General features: G+C 38.0%; 1 protein-coding gene across 2 annotated transcripts in view; it reads right to left on the reverse strand.

Moving 5' to 3' along the window:
• The window catches only part of SCP2 (sterol carrier protein 2), a 161,478-nt gene that overhangs the window by 69,936 nt on the left and 76,085 nt on the right, over window positions 1–15,457 (reverse strand). For both annotated transcript variants that reach the window (XM_046660148.1, XM_046660150.1), the window contains exon 7: window positions 164–227. In XM_046660148.1, the coding sequence (XP_046516104.1) occupies window positions 164–227 (64 nt within the window). The remainder of the gene's footprint in view (window positions 1–163; window positions 228–15,457) is intronic.

Below are 15,457 nucleotides of genomic sequence, written 5' to 3' on the forward strand. Positions count from 1 at the left end.
AAGTAGTCAAAAGTTTACTTGGGCACAAGTCTTCTATAAGAAAAAAGTTAATCATTCTAGTTAACATCTTTGAGGTCTTGCATTTGCTTTCCAAGTATAAAGCTGCATATTACACAGCAGGTTAACCCAGATTTTTACTATGTCATATCTCAGAAATACTTACGGGTTATTAACTGAATGCTTATGATTTTTCCATCCAATTTTTGCAAAGTGTTCAACTTTTGTTCCTGTAGAAAAAGCAAACATCTTTTAATGGGTTAATGTTTTTCTGCTGTTTATTTTATTTTTTAAAGATTGGCACCTAAGCTAACAACTGTTGCCAATCTTCTTTTTTTTCCTGCGTTTTCTCCCCAAATCCCCGCAGTACATAGTTGTATATTTTAGTTGTGGGTCCTTCTAGTTGTGGCATGTGGGATGCCGCCTCAGCATGACCTAATAAGCAGTGCCATGTCCGCACCCAGGATCCGAACCAGCGAAACCATGGGCCACCGAAGCGGAGCCCACGAACTCAACCACTTGGCCATGGGGTCGGCTCCTCTGCTGTTTATTAACAAATGCTGCCATGGTACTCAGTGTCCTAAATATTTCCACATTTTTCCTTGCATAGATATCAGTATTGAAGACTTCAACTGATCCCTCACATAAATATTTCTTTATAATTAAACTTGGGTATATTTAATGAATTGAATCAACTAATAAGCATATGATATAAAAACAGTTTGAACTGACCTATTCTACCTAGTATAACTAGGGTCCAATTTCAAAAACCAGAAAATATAGCCTGGGACCACGAGGATATAAGGCAGGAAAGCACTGCCAGCAATTCTTCAAGAAGTCTGCCAAACATCCCAACGCCCCTGGACTAAGCGAATTTTATAACTCACACCCTCCAGGGCCTAATCTTCTTCTCTTTCCTTATGATAAGGCAGAAGGGTCTTTAGAAGAGTTATAGCCTAATAAGAAATACATATTTTTTAAATTCCTTAACAGAAAGTTTAAAAAATAATGTCAGGAAAACAGAAGCAAGCACATTAATGAAGAAAAATTTTCAAAAATCTTAAGTGGAGCGTACCCATTTTGTATACTGTTTTCTCTCTATCTTCTCTGTCAAGAAGGATGATCGTCAGAGCAGAAATGACATTCATATAAGTGAGCAAAGCTTATCTCAATTCAAATAAAAAGGGAAGAAAGTAGAATCCACATGGTGATCTCATATCAGGAAGAGTGGTGATCAAGAGGCAGCCAAAATGGGTTGAGTAGGAACAAGCCACATCAGATTAGTATCTTTTCTTGATTGAATTGACTAATAAAGCAAATGAAACATAGTATTTAGATATCAGCAAGATAATTAACTAAATTTTTCAGGACTTCTTTTGGGATAACATAAGGAAATACTGTAGTGTGAGTTTTGTTTTTTCTTTTGTTGTTCGGGGGTTTTTCAATGTTACTAAAAAAAATGAGGTTTCTTTTGTCAAGTAAGTTTAGATAATACTGGGTTAAACAAATTTAAACACTTCTTTACAGCAAGACATTCAGAGCCTTTACTCTTGCAAGTGTATTATGACTATCCAAAAAGGGGTTAAAGTATGAAGCCATTTCCCAATTTATCTGACCCATGTCATGAAGCATCTTATGAGCTTAATGTTCTGCAGAACACACACTGGGAAACGAAAGGCATTTATTAATGCATTAACCTAGAGAAAACTCTCTAGAGTTAACCGCTAACCTCAGCCATGCTCTGGTTAATATTTCCACAAAAACTGGATTAAAAAATTACCAAACCTGAAGCTGGGAGGAACTACTAAATGTTGGATCCCAACAGACTTCAACAAAGTTTATTAATGGGATGGATCAGAATATCATTAATGCCCAGTTCTATTCTTGGACCCCCAAAACAACCTGGGAAAAAGGGCAGTAACTATGAGAAAAGTTCTGAGGTTCTGTTCAACTGCAAGCTCAACACGATTTAGCAGTGTGACGTGACTACCAGAAAAGCTTAATGTGCGATCACAGTACAGCAATTACACTGGGATGATGGGTCATGAAACAAGTCTAGTGAGAAACAATTAAAGAGAAGAAGGCAAATTAAGGACAATGTCAGGCTGGCTCCAGATATTTGAAGGGCTACAACGTGAAAGAGGCTTGTTCTGTGAGTTTCAGAAGAAAGAAACAAGACCACGGATGGAAACTATAGGGAGAGAGTTCAACGTGAAAAAGAGCACTCTAACAATCGGAATCACCCAAAATGTGGAGTGAGTGGCCTTAGTTGGCAGCAAGTTCCTTGTCACGGAAAGTACAAATGCTTTACCGTCACTTATCAGAAGATTTACAAGCAATTCATGCATGGATTGGTAGGAAGAGAGACAGGTAAACTATACAAAAGTACAGGACATAGTGTCTGACATAAGAGAGAGTCAATGTGTTGATGTCTTTTCTTTTTTCCTTATGATGGGATCCAATTAATCTATAGAAAATAGCAACCCTTTGAAAAATATTCTGCCAGGGACTTACTATACATTTTTTAAGCCTGGGAACTGATGAAGGGCTTGTTGATACTGATTCTGAACTGCCAATTCAGATTTTTGCCTGTTCAAAGGATATGCCTAGTATCCTAGATTTCAATCTCTTTGAATCAAACTTTGAAGCCACAAAAATCTGCTGATTCTACAGGAGGATGTAAGCTACTACAAACATTCTTAGGCATTCATTTCCAGTGCACACTCACAAAAAGCAATTTCAAACGACAAGTCAAAATCCTATGAAATTCTACAACTCAAAAATCTATTGGGTGAAGAATAACATTTCAACTAAAATACCGTACATTTAGGGGCTGGCCCCATGGCCAAGTGGTTAAGTTTGCGCGCTCCGCTGCAGGCGGCCCAGTGTTTCGTTGGTTCGAATCCTGGGCGCGGACATGGCACTGCTCATCAGGCCACGCTGAGGCAGCGTCCCACATGCCACAACCAGAAGGACCCAAAGCAAAGAATATACAACTATGTACTGTGGGGCTTTGGGGAGAATAAGGAAAAAAATAAAATCTTTAAAAAAAAAAAAACCGTACATTTATACTTAAGATTTTACACCAGAAAACTGGGCCACTATTCTGAATAATGTAAAACTTGAGAAAAGATATAAGCTTAAAAACAGACCAGACACAGGATTTCCAGGTAGCTGAGGACAATGGAGGCTGCCTAAATCTGTCTCTCTCCACGTCCTCTAAAAACAATCTAAAATAACAAGAGGAACAAATAAAACTGCACAAAACCATACTCTCAGCACAACTAGACAACAGAGAACCCAAAACTTCAAATTATCTGTGAGAAAAAGGAGAAAAGGGAAAAATGACCAAATCCCAGCTGGCAATAGCTCATGCTCCCACCGCAAGCCTTTGGGAGAACGAGAGCCACCTGAAACACTGCAGAGGAGAGAAGAAGGGAGTGGCGCAGGCCTAGAGCTGCTCAAAAACTACCGCTAGGAGGAGAAAGACCCCCTTCCCCCCAACAAAGTGTGAAAATATTTTTTTTTTGCAAGAAATGTAAATTTATATTTCTAGAACTCAACAGAATTTCTGAGTCAAAACCCCGTTTTTTAAGAGGTAGCAGAAACATAAACTCAATAAAGTCAGGTCTCACGGCCCCCTCTTCTCCCAGAATTGCTCCTAGGGCTCACATAGTGCTGTGCGGGGCCATCTGTTTCTTGGTGTCCTCTGTCCATGTAAACTGTTGCCAAGGCACCTCTCATTCCTGGCCTTCTGGACCCTTCAGTCCAGGTGTTTGTATTCCTTAACTTTTCCACTCAGGCACAGGCATCTTCCTGCAGCTTCTAGCCCATGATAAGGCTCCAAACCCTTCCTGAAGCCCTTTAAGGCCCTGCCTGTCTTGTTTTTGTTTGTTTGTTTGCTTGGTTGGTTTTCTTGGGGGGGGTGGGTTTTTTGTTTTTTTTTAATTGAGTTAATGATAGGTTACAATCTTGTGTGATTTCAGTTGTACATTAATGTTTGTCATTCGTGTTGTAGGTGCACCATTTCACCCTTTGTGCCCACCCCCCACCCCACCTTTCCACTGGTAGCCACTAATCTGTTCTCTTTGTCCACATTTTTAAATTCCTCATATGAGTGGAGTCATACACAGATTATCCTTCTCTATCTGGCTTATTTCACTTAACATAATTCCCTCAAGGTCCATCCATATTGTTGCAAATGGAATGATTTTGTTCTGTTTTGCAGCTGAGTAGTATTCCATTGTATATATATACCACATCTTCTTTATCCATTCATCTGTTGATGGGCACTTAGGTTGCTTCCACGTCTTGGCTATTGTAAATAATGCTGCAATAAACATTGGGGTGCATAGGACTTTTGGAATTGCTGACTTCAAGCTCTTTGGATAGATACCCAGTAGTGGAATGGCTGGATCGTATGGTAGTTCTATTTTTAATTTTTTGAAGAATCTCCATACTGTTTCCCATAGTGGCTGCACTAGTTTGCATTCCCACCAGCAGTGTATGAGGGTTCCATTCTCTCCACAACCTCTCCAACATTTGTTACTATTAGATTTAGATATTTTTGTCATTCTAATGGGTGTAAGGTGATATCTTAGTGTAGTTTTGATTTGCATTTCCCTGATGCACAGCGATGATGAGCATCTTTTCATGTGCCTATTGGCCATCCGTATATCTTCTTTGGAGAAATGTCTGTTCATGTCTCCAGCCCATTTTTTGATCAGGTTGTTTGATTTTGTGTTGTTGAGTTGTGAGAGTTCCTTATATATTATGGATATTAAGCCTTTGTCAGATATACGACTTGCAAATATTTTTTCCCAGTTAGTGGGTTGTTTTTTGGTTTCAATCCTGTTTTCATTTGCCTTGAAGAAGCTCTTTAGTCTGATGAAGTCCCATTTGTTTATTCTTTCTATTGTTTCCCTTCTCTGAGAAGACACGGTGTCCGAAAAGGTCCTTTTGACACTGATGTCAAAGAGTGGACTGCCTATATTTTCTTCTAGAAGCCTTATGGTTTCAGGTCTCACCTTTAGGTCTTTGATCCATTTTGAGTTTATTTTGGTGAATGGTGAGAAAGAATGGTCAATTTTCATTCTTTTACATATGGCTTTCCAGTTTTCCCAGCACCATTTGTTGAAAAGACTTTCTTTTCTCCATTGCATGCCCTCAGCTTCTTTGTTGAAGATAAGCTGTCCATAGATGTGTGGTTTTATTTCTGGGCTTTCAATTCTGTTCCATTGATCTGTGCACCTGTTTTTGTACCAGTACCATGCTGTTTTGATTACTGTAGCTTTGTAGTATGTTTTGAAGTCAGGGATTGTGATGCCTCCCGTTTTGTTCTTTTTTCTCAGGATTGCTTTAGCAATTCTGGGTCTTTTGTTGCCCCATATGAATTTGAGGATTCTTTGTTCTAATTCTGTAAAGAATGTCACTGGGATTCTGACTGGGATAGCATTGAATCTGTAGATTGCTTTAGGTAGAACGGACATTTTAACTATGTTTATTCTTCCAATCAATGTACATGGAATGTCTTTCCATCTCCTTATGTTGTCATCCAATTCTCTCAGAAAGGCCTTGTAACTTTCATTATATAGGTCCTTCACTTCCTTAGTTAAATTTACCCCGAGGTATTTTATTCTTTTTGTTGCAATTGTGAATGATATTGTGTTCTTGAGTTCTTTTTCTGTTAGTTCGTTATTAGAATATAGAAATCCTACTGATTTATGCAAATTGATTTTATACCCTGCAACTTTGCTGTAGTTGTTGATTACTCCTAAAGTTTTCCAATCGATTCTTTGGGGTTTACTATATATAAGATCATGTCGTCTGCAAACAGCGAGAGTTTCACTTCTTCCCTCTCTATTTGGATTCCTTTTATTTCTTTTACTTGCCTAATTGCTCTGGCCAGGACCTCCAGTACTATGTTAAATAGGAGTGGTGATAGAGGGCATCCTTGTCTCATTCCTGTTTTCAGGTGGATGGCGCTCAGTTTTTGCCCATTGAGTATGATGTTGGCTGTGGGTTAGTCATATATGGCCTTTATTATGTTGAGGTAGTTCCCTTCTATGCCCATTTTGTTCAGAGTTTTTATCATAAATGGCTGTTGGATCTTGTCAGATGCTTTCTCTGCATCTATTGAGATGATCATGTGGTTTTTATTCCTCAGTTTCTTGATGTGGTGTATCACGTTGATTGATTTGCAGATGTTGAACCATCCCTGTGTCCCTGGTATGAATCCCACTTGATCATGATGTATGATCCTTTTGATGAATTACTGAATTCTGGTGGCCAAAATTTTGTTGATGATTTTTGCATCTATGTTCATCAGCGATGTTGGCCTGTAGTTCTCTTTTTTCGTGGTGTCCTTGTCAGGCTTTGGTATCAGTGTGATGTTGGCCTCATAGAATGTGTTAGGAAGTGTTCCATCCTCCCTAACTTTTTGGAATAGCTTGAAAAGGATAGGTATTAAATCCTCTCTGAAAGTTTGGTAGAATTCCCCAAGAAAGCCATCTGGTCCTGGGGTTTTATTCTTTGGGATGCTTTTGATGGCTGTTTCAATCTGTTTCCTTGTGATTGGTCTGTTCAAATTGTCTGCTTCTTCTTGAGTGAGCTTTGGGAGATTGTAGGAGTCCAAGAATTTATCCATTTCCTCTAGGTTATCCATTTGCTGGCATATAGTTTTTCGTAGTATTCTCTTATAATCTGCTGTATTTCTGCGGAGTCTGTTGTTATTTCTCCTCTTTCATTTCTGATTTTGTTTATTTGAGCTTTCTCCCTTTTTTTCTTTGTAAGTCTGGCTAGGGGTTTGTCAATTTTATTTATCTTCTCAAAGAACCAGCTCTTTGTTTCACTGATCCTTTCTACTGCCTTTTTTGTTTCAATAGGATTTATTTCTGCTCTGATTCTTATTATATTTCTCTCCTTCTGCTGACTTTGGGCTTTGTTTGTTCTTCTTTCTCTTCAGTTAGGTGTAGTTTAAGATTGCTTATTTGGGATTTTTCTTGTTTGTTAAGATGTGCCTGTATTGCGATGAATTTTCCTCTTAATACAGCTTTTCCTGTATCCCATATGAGTTGGTATGGCATGTTATCATTTTCATTAGTTTCCAGGTATTTTTTGATTTCTTCTTTAATTTCTTCAATGATCCATTGCTTGTTCAGTAGTGTATTGTTTAGTCTCCACATCTTTGTGCCTTTCTCAGCTTTTTTCTTGTAATTAATTTCTAGCCTTATAGCATATGATCAGAGAAGATGCTTGTTATTATTTCAATTTTTTTAAATTTGTAGAGGCTTGCCTTGTTTCCCAACATATGGTCTATCCTTGAGAATGTTCCATGTGCACTTGAGAAGAATGTGTATTCTGCTTTTTTAGGATGAAATGATCTATATATGTCTATTAAGTCCAATTCTTTTAGTTTTTCGTTTAGCTCCACTATTTCCTTGTTGATTTTCTGTCTGGATGATCTGTCCATTGATGTGAGTGGGGTGTTGAGGTCCCCTACTATTATTGTGTTGTTTTTAACATCTTCCTTTAGGCCTGTTAATAGTTGCTTTATGACCTTTGGTGCTTCTATGTTGGGTGCATAGATATTTATAAGCTTTATTTCTTCTTGATGAAGTGTCCCTTTGATCATTATATATTGTCCCTGTGTGTCTCTCTTTACCTGTCTTATTTTGAAATCCACTTTGATATAAGAATTGCAACACCTGCTTTTTTTTCCTTGCTATTAGCTTCAAAGTATTGTCCTCCACCCCTTCGCTCTGAGCCTGTGTTTGTCCTTGGGGCTGAGGTGTGTTTCCTGGAGGCAACAAATTGTTGGATCTTGTTCTTTAATCCATTTTGCCAATCTGTGTCTTTTCATTGGAGAGTTCAATCCGTTTATATTAACAGTGATTATTGATGCATGTGGACTTAAAGCTGTCAATCTGTTGCTCATTATCTGGCTTTCCTGCTTTTCTCTTCCTGTGTGCTTTATCCTATCCATTTGATACTGCAATTTCTTATGCTGGGTTTCTTAGATTTTTGCTTATTTATGTTTTGTGTCTCTGTTCTGTTTTTTAGTTTAGTGGCAACCCTGAAGTTTGTATTTAGAATCTCGTGTATAATATAGTCTCTTCTCTGGTGGTCTCTTACTTACTTGGCCTAGACTAATTTAGTCCCTTTGCTCTTCCCCTCCTAAATTATTATTTTCACTTCTTGTTCCAACTTGTGTTATGAGTTTGTAGTTAGAGTGATAAGATCGTCTTTGCTTTGGTAGTTTCCTTACCTTTATCCTAATGCTATAGTTGGATATTTGCTATCCTATTCTGGTTCTATTTATCTGTCTCCCTACTCTGTGGTTTGTGGCCCCTTTCTCCCTTTTTTCTTTTTTCAGGTATGAGAGCCTTCTTGAGGATTTCTTGTAGTGGAGGAGTTTTGGTTACAAATTCCCTTAACTTTTGTTTGTCTGGAAAAGATTTAATTTCTCCCTCATATCTGAAGGATATTCTTGCTGGATAGAGTATTCTTGGCTGAAGATTTTTATATCTTTTAAAGCTTTGAATATGTCACTCCATTCTCTCCTAGCTTGTAAGGTTTCTGCAGAGAAATCCGCTGAAAGTCTGATAGGAGCTCCTTTGTACGTAATTCTCTTTTGTCTTGCAGCCCTGAGTATTCCTTCTTTGTCATTCATTTTTGCCATTTGTACTACTATATGCCTTGCGGTAGGTCTTTTTACATTGACAAATCTAGGAGATCTGAAAGCTTCTTCTACACACATTTCTCCCTCAATCCCTAGATTTGGGAACTTCTCTTCTATAATTTCATTAAGCACACTTTCTGCTCCATTTTCCTTTTCCACGTTCTCGGGAATTCCTATGATCCTTAAATTCTTTCTCCTCATTGAATCTGCTATCTCTCTAATACTTTCCTCATTCCTTTTAATCCTTAGTTCTCTTTCTTCCTCTGTCTGGAGCCATTCAGCCTGTCCATCTTCGATTATGCTAATTTTCTCTTCTATGAAGTCTACCCGGGCACTCAGGGAATCTGTATTCTGTTTATCTGGTCCATTGTGTTTTTCATCTCTAGTAATTTTGTTTGATTCTTCTTTATAATTTCAATCTCTTTTGTGACATAACTCCAGAACTCGGCTTGTTTCTCTATCTTTCTCTCTACCTCATTGAGTTTTTTTATTATAGCTGCTCTGAACTCATTTTCATTCAGTTTACCTAATTCCAAGTCCTCAGGACTTAATTCTATGTTTTTATTGTTTTCCTTCTGGTCTGGGGCTTTTATAAATTGCTGGATGGTAGAAGAGCGGTTTTTTTGCATGGTGGTAGAATTCAGTTGCAGTTACAGTCTGTCGCCACTGGATGGGGGTCGAGTGCCACACATTCTGAGCTCTCCGCCTTTGGGCAAGATGGCAGCACCCAGTGCGCTTTGCTGGGACGGGGGCGGGGGCAGTTTCTCTCGAGCACTGATCTCGATTTGATCAGTTCTGTTCTCTGGTCTCCCAGGGCCCTGGGTTTATGGGGTCCCCGAGCACGGAAGCTTTCCCCTGTCAGCGGGTTTCCACTGTACCGGCGGTGGGAGTCCTAGACGATCCCCTGGTTGCGTGGCCCCTCCCCCGCTCCTTCCAGGGCCCGCGTGGCGATCCTGGTTTCTAGGGGATGGAGCGATGTTCTCTCCTACCCTGTTCTAGCTCCTCTGAGGCGGGAAGCAGGGGCTCCCTCCTCTGTCTTTTGAAACTGTAGGTCTCTGAGTCCTGGCATTAGGTTCATTAGCTGAAATTCAGGGGTTTTTTTCAGTCCTTTGTTGTACTTTGGAGGGGAGAGAGTCCTGGGTCAGCTCACCCCACCATTTTGCTCCGCCTCCTTAGAAAATATTTTTAAAAAATATTTCTAGAGATCAAAGCACGACTACAGGGAAGGGTCTGAAAAGTTCAAGAGGTTCAAGGTGGTAATCTTTTAAAGGTATAGCTTCTAGGAGAAAAAAACAAGGCAAAAAGAAAGCGAAAGGTGCCCTTTGGCAACTGAAGATTGAAAAAGAAAAGAAGCAAAAGGGGAAGTTTTAGGGTCCTGCAAGACCAAAAAAAGGAAACAAAAAATCAGAGGACACAGAATCCTCTTTCAAAAAATTCACTATCAAATAAGGACTTTACTACACTGACATTAGACGGCAGAATAGGACTCGGAATCCCCGCAAATCTAAAAACAACACTCTCAAATCACAATACAATGAAACTAGAAATTATTAATAAAATGAAAAATAAAAAGTCTACCCAGAAAGTAAAAAAATATTTCCATGAAACAATTCTTGAGTAAGAAAAGGAAATACAAATGGAAATTATAAAATTTCTGAGAAAATTATACAGAAAACATTATATATCAGAATCAGTGTGATATGTTTACAGCAGTAATCAGAAAAATACATAGCACTAAACACAAGAAAGAATGATAAAATGAAACATTATTCAGCAATAAAAAGGAATGAAGTCCTGATACATGCTACGACCTGAACGAACTATGTAAACATTATGCTAAGTAAAAGACACCAGTCACAAAAGGCCACATACTGTATGATTCCACTTAAGTGACATGTTCAGAATAGGCAAATCCATAAAAACAGAAAGCAGATTAGTGGTTGCCAGGTGCCTGAGAGGAGAGGGTAAGGGGGAGGACGGCTAATAGATATGGGGTTTCCTTTTGGGATGATGAAAATGTTCTGAAATCAGACAGTGGTGATGGCTGAACAAATCTGTGAATATATTAGAAATCACTGAAGTGTACACTTAATAAGGGTGAATTTTATGGTCTGTGAATTATATCTCAATAACGCTGCTAATAAAAGGAAAGAAAATGAATTAAATTCGCAACTCAAAAAACTAGAAAAACAACAACAAAGTAAACCCCCAAAAAGCACAAGGAAGATAAAAGGAGAAATTAACGGGGTAAAGAATAGAAAGAGTAGACATAATTAATCAATCAAAATTCCGATATACTAAAAAATTTAAGACAACAAATTACTAGCCTAAGTTAATGAAGAAAAAAGGGAGAAAGCATAAACACACAAAAATAAGAAATAATAAGAGGAAAGTACCATTTAAATAGAAACAAATTTTAAAATGGTGAGACTACGTCTCAGATTTCTATACAAATAAATGTGAAAATCTAAATGAAATGGATAATTTTATAGAAAAATAGAGACTACCAAAATTGAGCCCACTGGAGATATAATATCTAAACATAAATAAATAGATACTTGCCAAGCAACTCCCTTCCCCCGCAAAGAAAAAACTAGGCCCAGATGGTTTCACAGGTAATTCTACCAAACCTACAAAGATCAGGTAGTCCCAGTGCTCCATGAATTGTTCCAGAGCATCAAAAGTAAAGAAAGCCTTCCTATTTCTTTTTATAAAGCAAATATAAAATTAACACCTAAATTTGATAAAGATGTAAGAAAAAACGAAAATTATAAGCCAATATCACTTATAAAAATTGATTTGAAAGTACTAAATAATAGTGGCAGAATCTAACTCCACATTAAAAAAATCAATACATCATAACCAAGTGCCATTTGTTCCAGATACGCAAAGTTAGTTCAATATCAAGAATCCATTAATAAAGAATTCTTTATTAACAGATGTAAGTGGGGGATACAACGCAATTAACTCCACAGATGGTAGAGAAGCCTTTGAGAAAATTCAATACCTATTCCCAAAAGAAAAAAATATATATATATTAAGAGGCCAGCTTCACGATCCTTCATATATATATATATATATATATAGCCCCTGAAGCCAGCATCTTACTTAATGGGATAATAATGCTTCCCATAATGGATTGTTGTAAGAATTGAATGAGGTAACATATGTAAGAAAATTCATTCATTCATTCATCAAATGTTTATTGAGTATTTAAATATGCTGGGGACTGTGGAAGAGAATAAAAAAAACTCTTTCTTCTGGCTAGATTACATACCAAGTACTGTGCTAGGCTGGATATATCAAAGGTAAACAAAATAGGCATGGTTCCCGCTTTCATGGAATTTATAGACTCATAAGGAAGACAAAAATTAAATAAGTAAAAGTGTGATAATATATACATATTAAGATATAAATATAAATAACACTAAGTGCTATGAAGGAAAGAAATAGGGAGACATAGGGAGCTATCTATGAAAGAGAATAACAGGAGAAATCTACTTCAATTTGAATGGTCAAGGATGATCTTTCTTTGAAGATCAATTAATTAATTACAGTATACCTGCTTTGTGCCAGGCAGTGTCCCAGGTAACAGTCAATGAGCAGGGAATAAAACAAATAAAAATCAGTGCTCCTGCAGAACTTACATTCTGGTTGGAGAAGACAGTTAATAAATAAGAAAAAATAAATATGCCAGATTTTTATAAGTTCTATGTAAAATAATAAAGCAGGAGACAGAGGACAGAGAGTTCTGGGAAGGAGGGTGAGGAAAGAAAGCAGAAGATGAGATTTAAGCAAAGGCCTGATAGAAGTAATGGAGCTAGCACTGAAGATATCTTAGGGCAGAGCATTCCAGAAGTGGAAATAGCAAAGCTGAGGCTCTGCCTGAAGCAGAATGTGTTTACTGTGTTTGAGGAACAGAAAGGATAGTATGGCTGGAGCAGAGTGGTGAAAGAAGAAACAGTAAAAGATAAGGTCAGAAAGCTAATGCGGGGTTGGGATCAGATCATGTAGAAGTTTGTAGGCCATAATAAGATCCACAGGTTTCAAAGTGAGAGTAATGAAAACACATGGAGAGTTCTGAGCAGAGGAGTGAAATGAGCTGGCTTATATTTGAAAAGCATTGCTCTGGCTATGAAGAACAGACTGTAGAGGTACACAAGCAGAAGCAGAAAACCCAGTTAGGAGATGCCTATAATCCAGCTGAGAAATTACAGTGGCTTACCCTGCAGCAGAGGTGGTGGGAATGGTGAGAAGTGGATATTCTGAGAAATGAGTGAAAAAGTTTGCTGATATATTAAATGTTGACTGAGAGTAGAATCAAGAACGGCTGCAAGGTTTTTGGCCAAAGGTCCTAGAAAGATGGAGTTATCATTTCCTGAATGGGGGAAAACTTCAAGAACAGATGGGGAAGGGGGAAGTTCAAGGAAAGAATTAGGACTTCAGCTTTAGACCTGTTAAATTTGAGATGTCCTTTAGACAGCCAAGTGGAGACACTTTTGTAAAGTGTTGGAGATATGAGACAAGGTTTTTTTAAGACCTAAGGGAGGAGCAGAGCTGACTTGGAAAGAATGGAGGAAAGAACACTGTAGCCAAAGGGAATAGGAGAGCCTAAGGCAGGAAAGCTTGGCTTATTAAAGACACTGAAAGAAGGCCAGTGAGCTTACACACAGGGAAACTAGACAACGAGAATGAAAGCAACAAGAAATGATTTCTAAAAAGAGAGTCTCACTGTTACACAGTAACAGATAATGAATACATATTTTGGTATCTGAGTGCAACGGACTGAATCGTGTCCCCCAAAATTCAAAATAAATCTGTTGAAGCCCTAAACGCCAATGTGATGGTATTTGGAAATGGGGCTTTGGGGAGGTGATTAGGATAGATGAGACCATGAAAGTAAGGCCCTCATGATGGGTTAGTGTCCTTGTAAGAACTCTTATAAGAAGAGGAAGAAAAAGATGTTTCTTTCTCTCTTTCTCTCTGTGCCCACAAAAGAAGAGATCATGTGAGTACACAGTGAGATGGCATCTGTCTACAAGCTAAGAGAAGAGACCTCATCTTGCAACTTCATCTTGGATTTCCTAGCCTCTAGAAACACGAAAAATAAATTTCTATCATTTAAGCTACCCAGTCTATGATATTTTGTTATGGCGGCCCGAGCAAACTAATAAACTGGAAGTGGAGTTACACTTAACAAAAAAATGTAAAATATGTGAACAGCTTTGGAACCAGGAGGTGGCTTTTAAGAAAATTACTAGCAAAAGCCTAAAGTGCCTTGAAGAAATTATTAGAGAAAGCCTTGCGGTCCTCTAAAGACACCTGAAAGGTGACGGTTTGCAAAAAGATAAAACTTCACTGAGGGCTAGAGAAAAGGAGATCATTGTTACAACAGTAGTAGAAATTTTAGTAACACTATTACTTGTAGTTATGTGGAAATCAGATAAGCAAAATATTGAAGTTGCCACTTGGCTTCTTCTTGCTGTTTATAGGAAGATTCTATATTGCTATATCGAGGAAATAACTGTTTAACAAAAAGAATTCGGGACTTCGTGGTGTTGAAAATTCTCAGCCTCTCAAGGTAGGAAATGATGCTAAAATTAAGAAACGGCCTTTGAGTAAAGATTAAATCTAGGGCACTACGAGGAAAACATGGTGCAAAGATGAAGCTCAGGGTGTGACAAATCTTTCTGTAAGATCTCAGAAAGATCAAAAGTGATGCCTCAGAATATAGCTCAAACAGAAGAAAATCCTCCAAAGAGAAAAAGACTATGCCTCACAAATTCTCTCAATCAAACAAAGGCCTGGTAGGAAGCTTAAAAATGCCATCCCTCAGCCATCTCAGAAGGGATCCAAGGTATAAGAGGGCTCATCTCAAAAAGATTTGTAGGTGTAGCTTTTTGTCTAATGGAATGACCCAAGAAGATCATAGGAGACGCACAAAGTTCTTCAGATAAAAATAATCTACAGAGAGGATTCTTGGGTGTTAGCATTCTATTTTTCACCTGGGAGGTGGTTTAGCTCACAGTTATGAGCTTTGTGAGAGTTCACTAAGTTGTCTATTTATGTTTTGTGCACTTCCCTGTATTCAGTTATAATATACAATAACGACAAATTTTAGATTTTAGAAAAATGCTGGGTTCAACCTATGAACTTAATTCCATAATTTCCTAGCAGGTCACGACCCACAGTTTGAAAAATTCTTGTCTAGGGTAAGAGCTGTAGTAATGAAAGGAAATGGAAGGAAGAAACATAGTTTGGAGTTTGCAGGTGGAATTAATAGGACATAATGAGGGACTGGAATGGGGGAAAGGGAGAAAGAAGTATCAAAGATGACTCATGTTTCTGCTTTGAACATCTGAACGGATGGAAGCGCCACTTATTGAGATGAGGAAAACTAGGGAAGGAGCAAGTTTAAGACAATGACAGAATGGAATTAAGAGTTGGCATTTGAACATGTTAAATTTGAGATGCCCGTTAAATATACAAGCAGAGATGTAAGATGCCAACTAGATATACAAGTATAGAGGCCATCACTGACTATCCTAAGTTTGCCCACCTCTCCCTACATTACTTTGTTTTATTTTCTTCATAGGACTAATAATTACCTGAAATTACCTTAGTTTTTTTCAAGTGTTACTGTCTCTCCCTTATTAGAAATTTAAGCAAAACCTCACATCTCATCTGCTGACTTATTGCTTGTGAATGAATGCATTAATGTCCCAAATTCTTTTGCCCTCTTGAATGTCCTTTGTGGTCTGACTTTGCAGTTTCCTACCA

Source organism: Equus quagga, chromosome 5, assembly GCF_021613505.1.
Source record: "Equus quagga isolate Etosha38 chromosome 5, UCLA_HA_Equagga_1.0, whole genome shotgun sequence".
In the NCBI taxonomy this organism is placed as follows: Eukaryota; Metazoa; Chordata; class Mammalia; order Perissodactyla; family Equidae; genus Equus; species Equus quagga.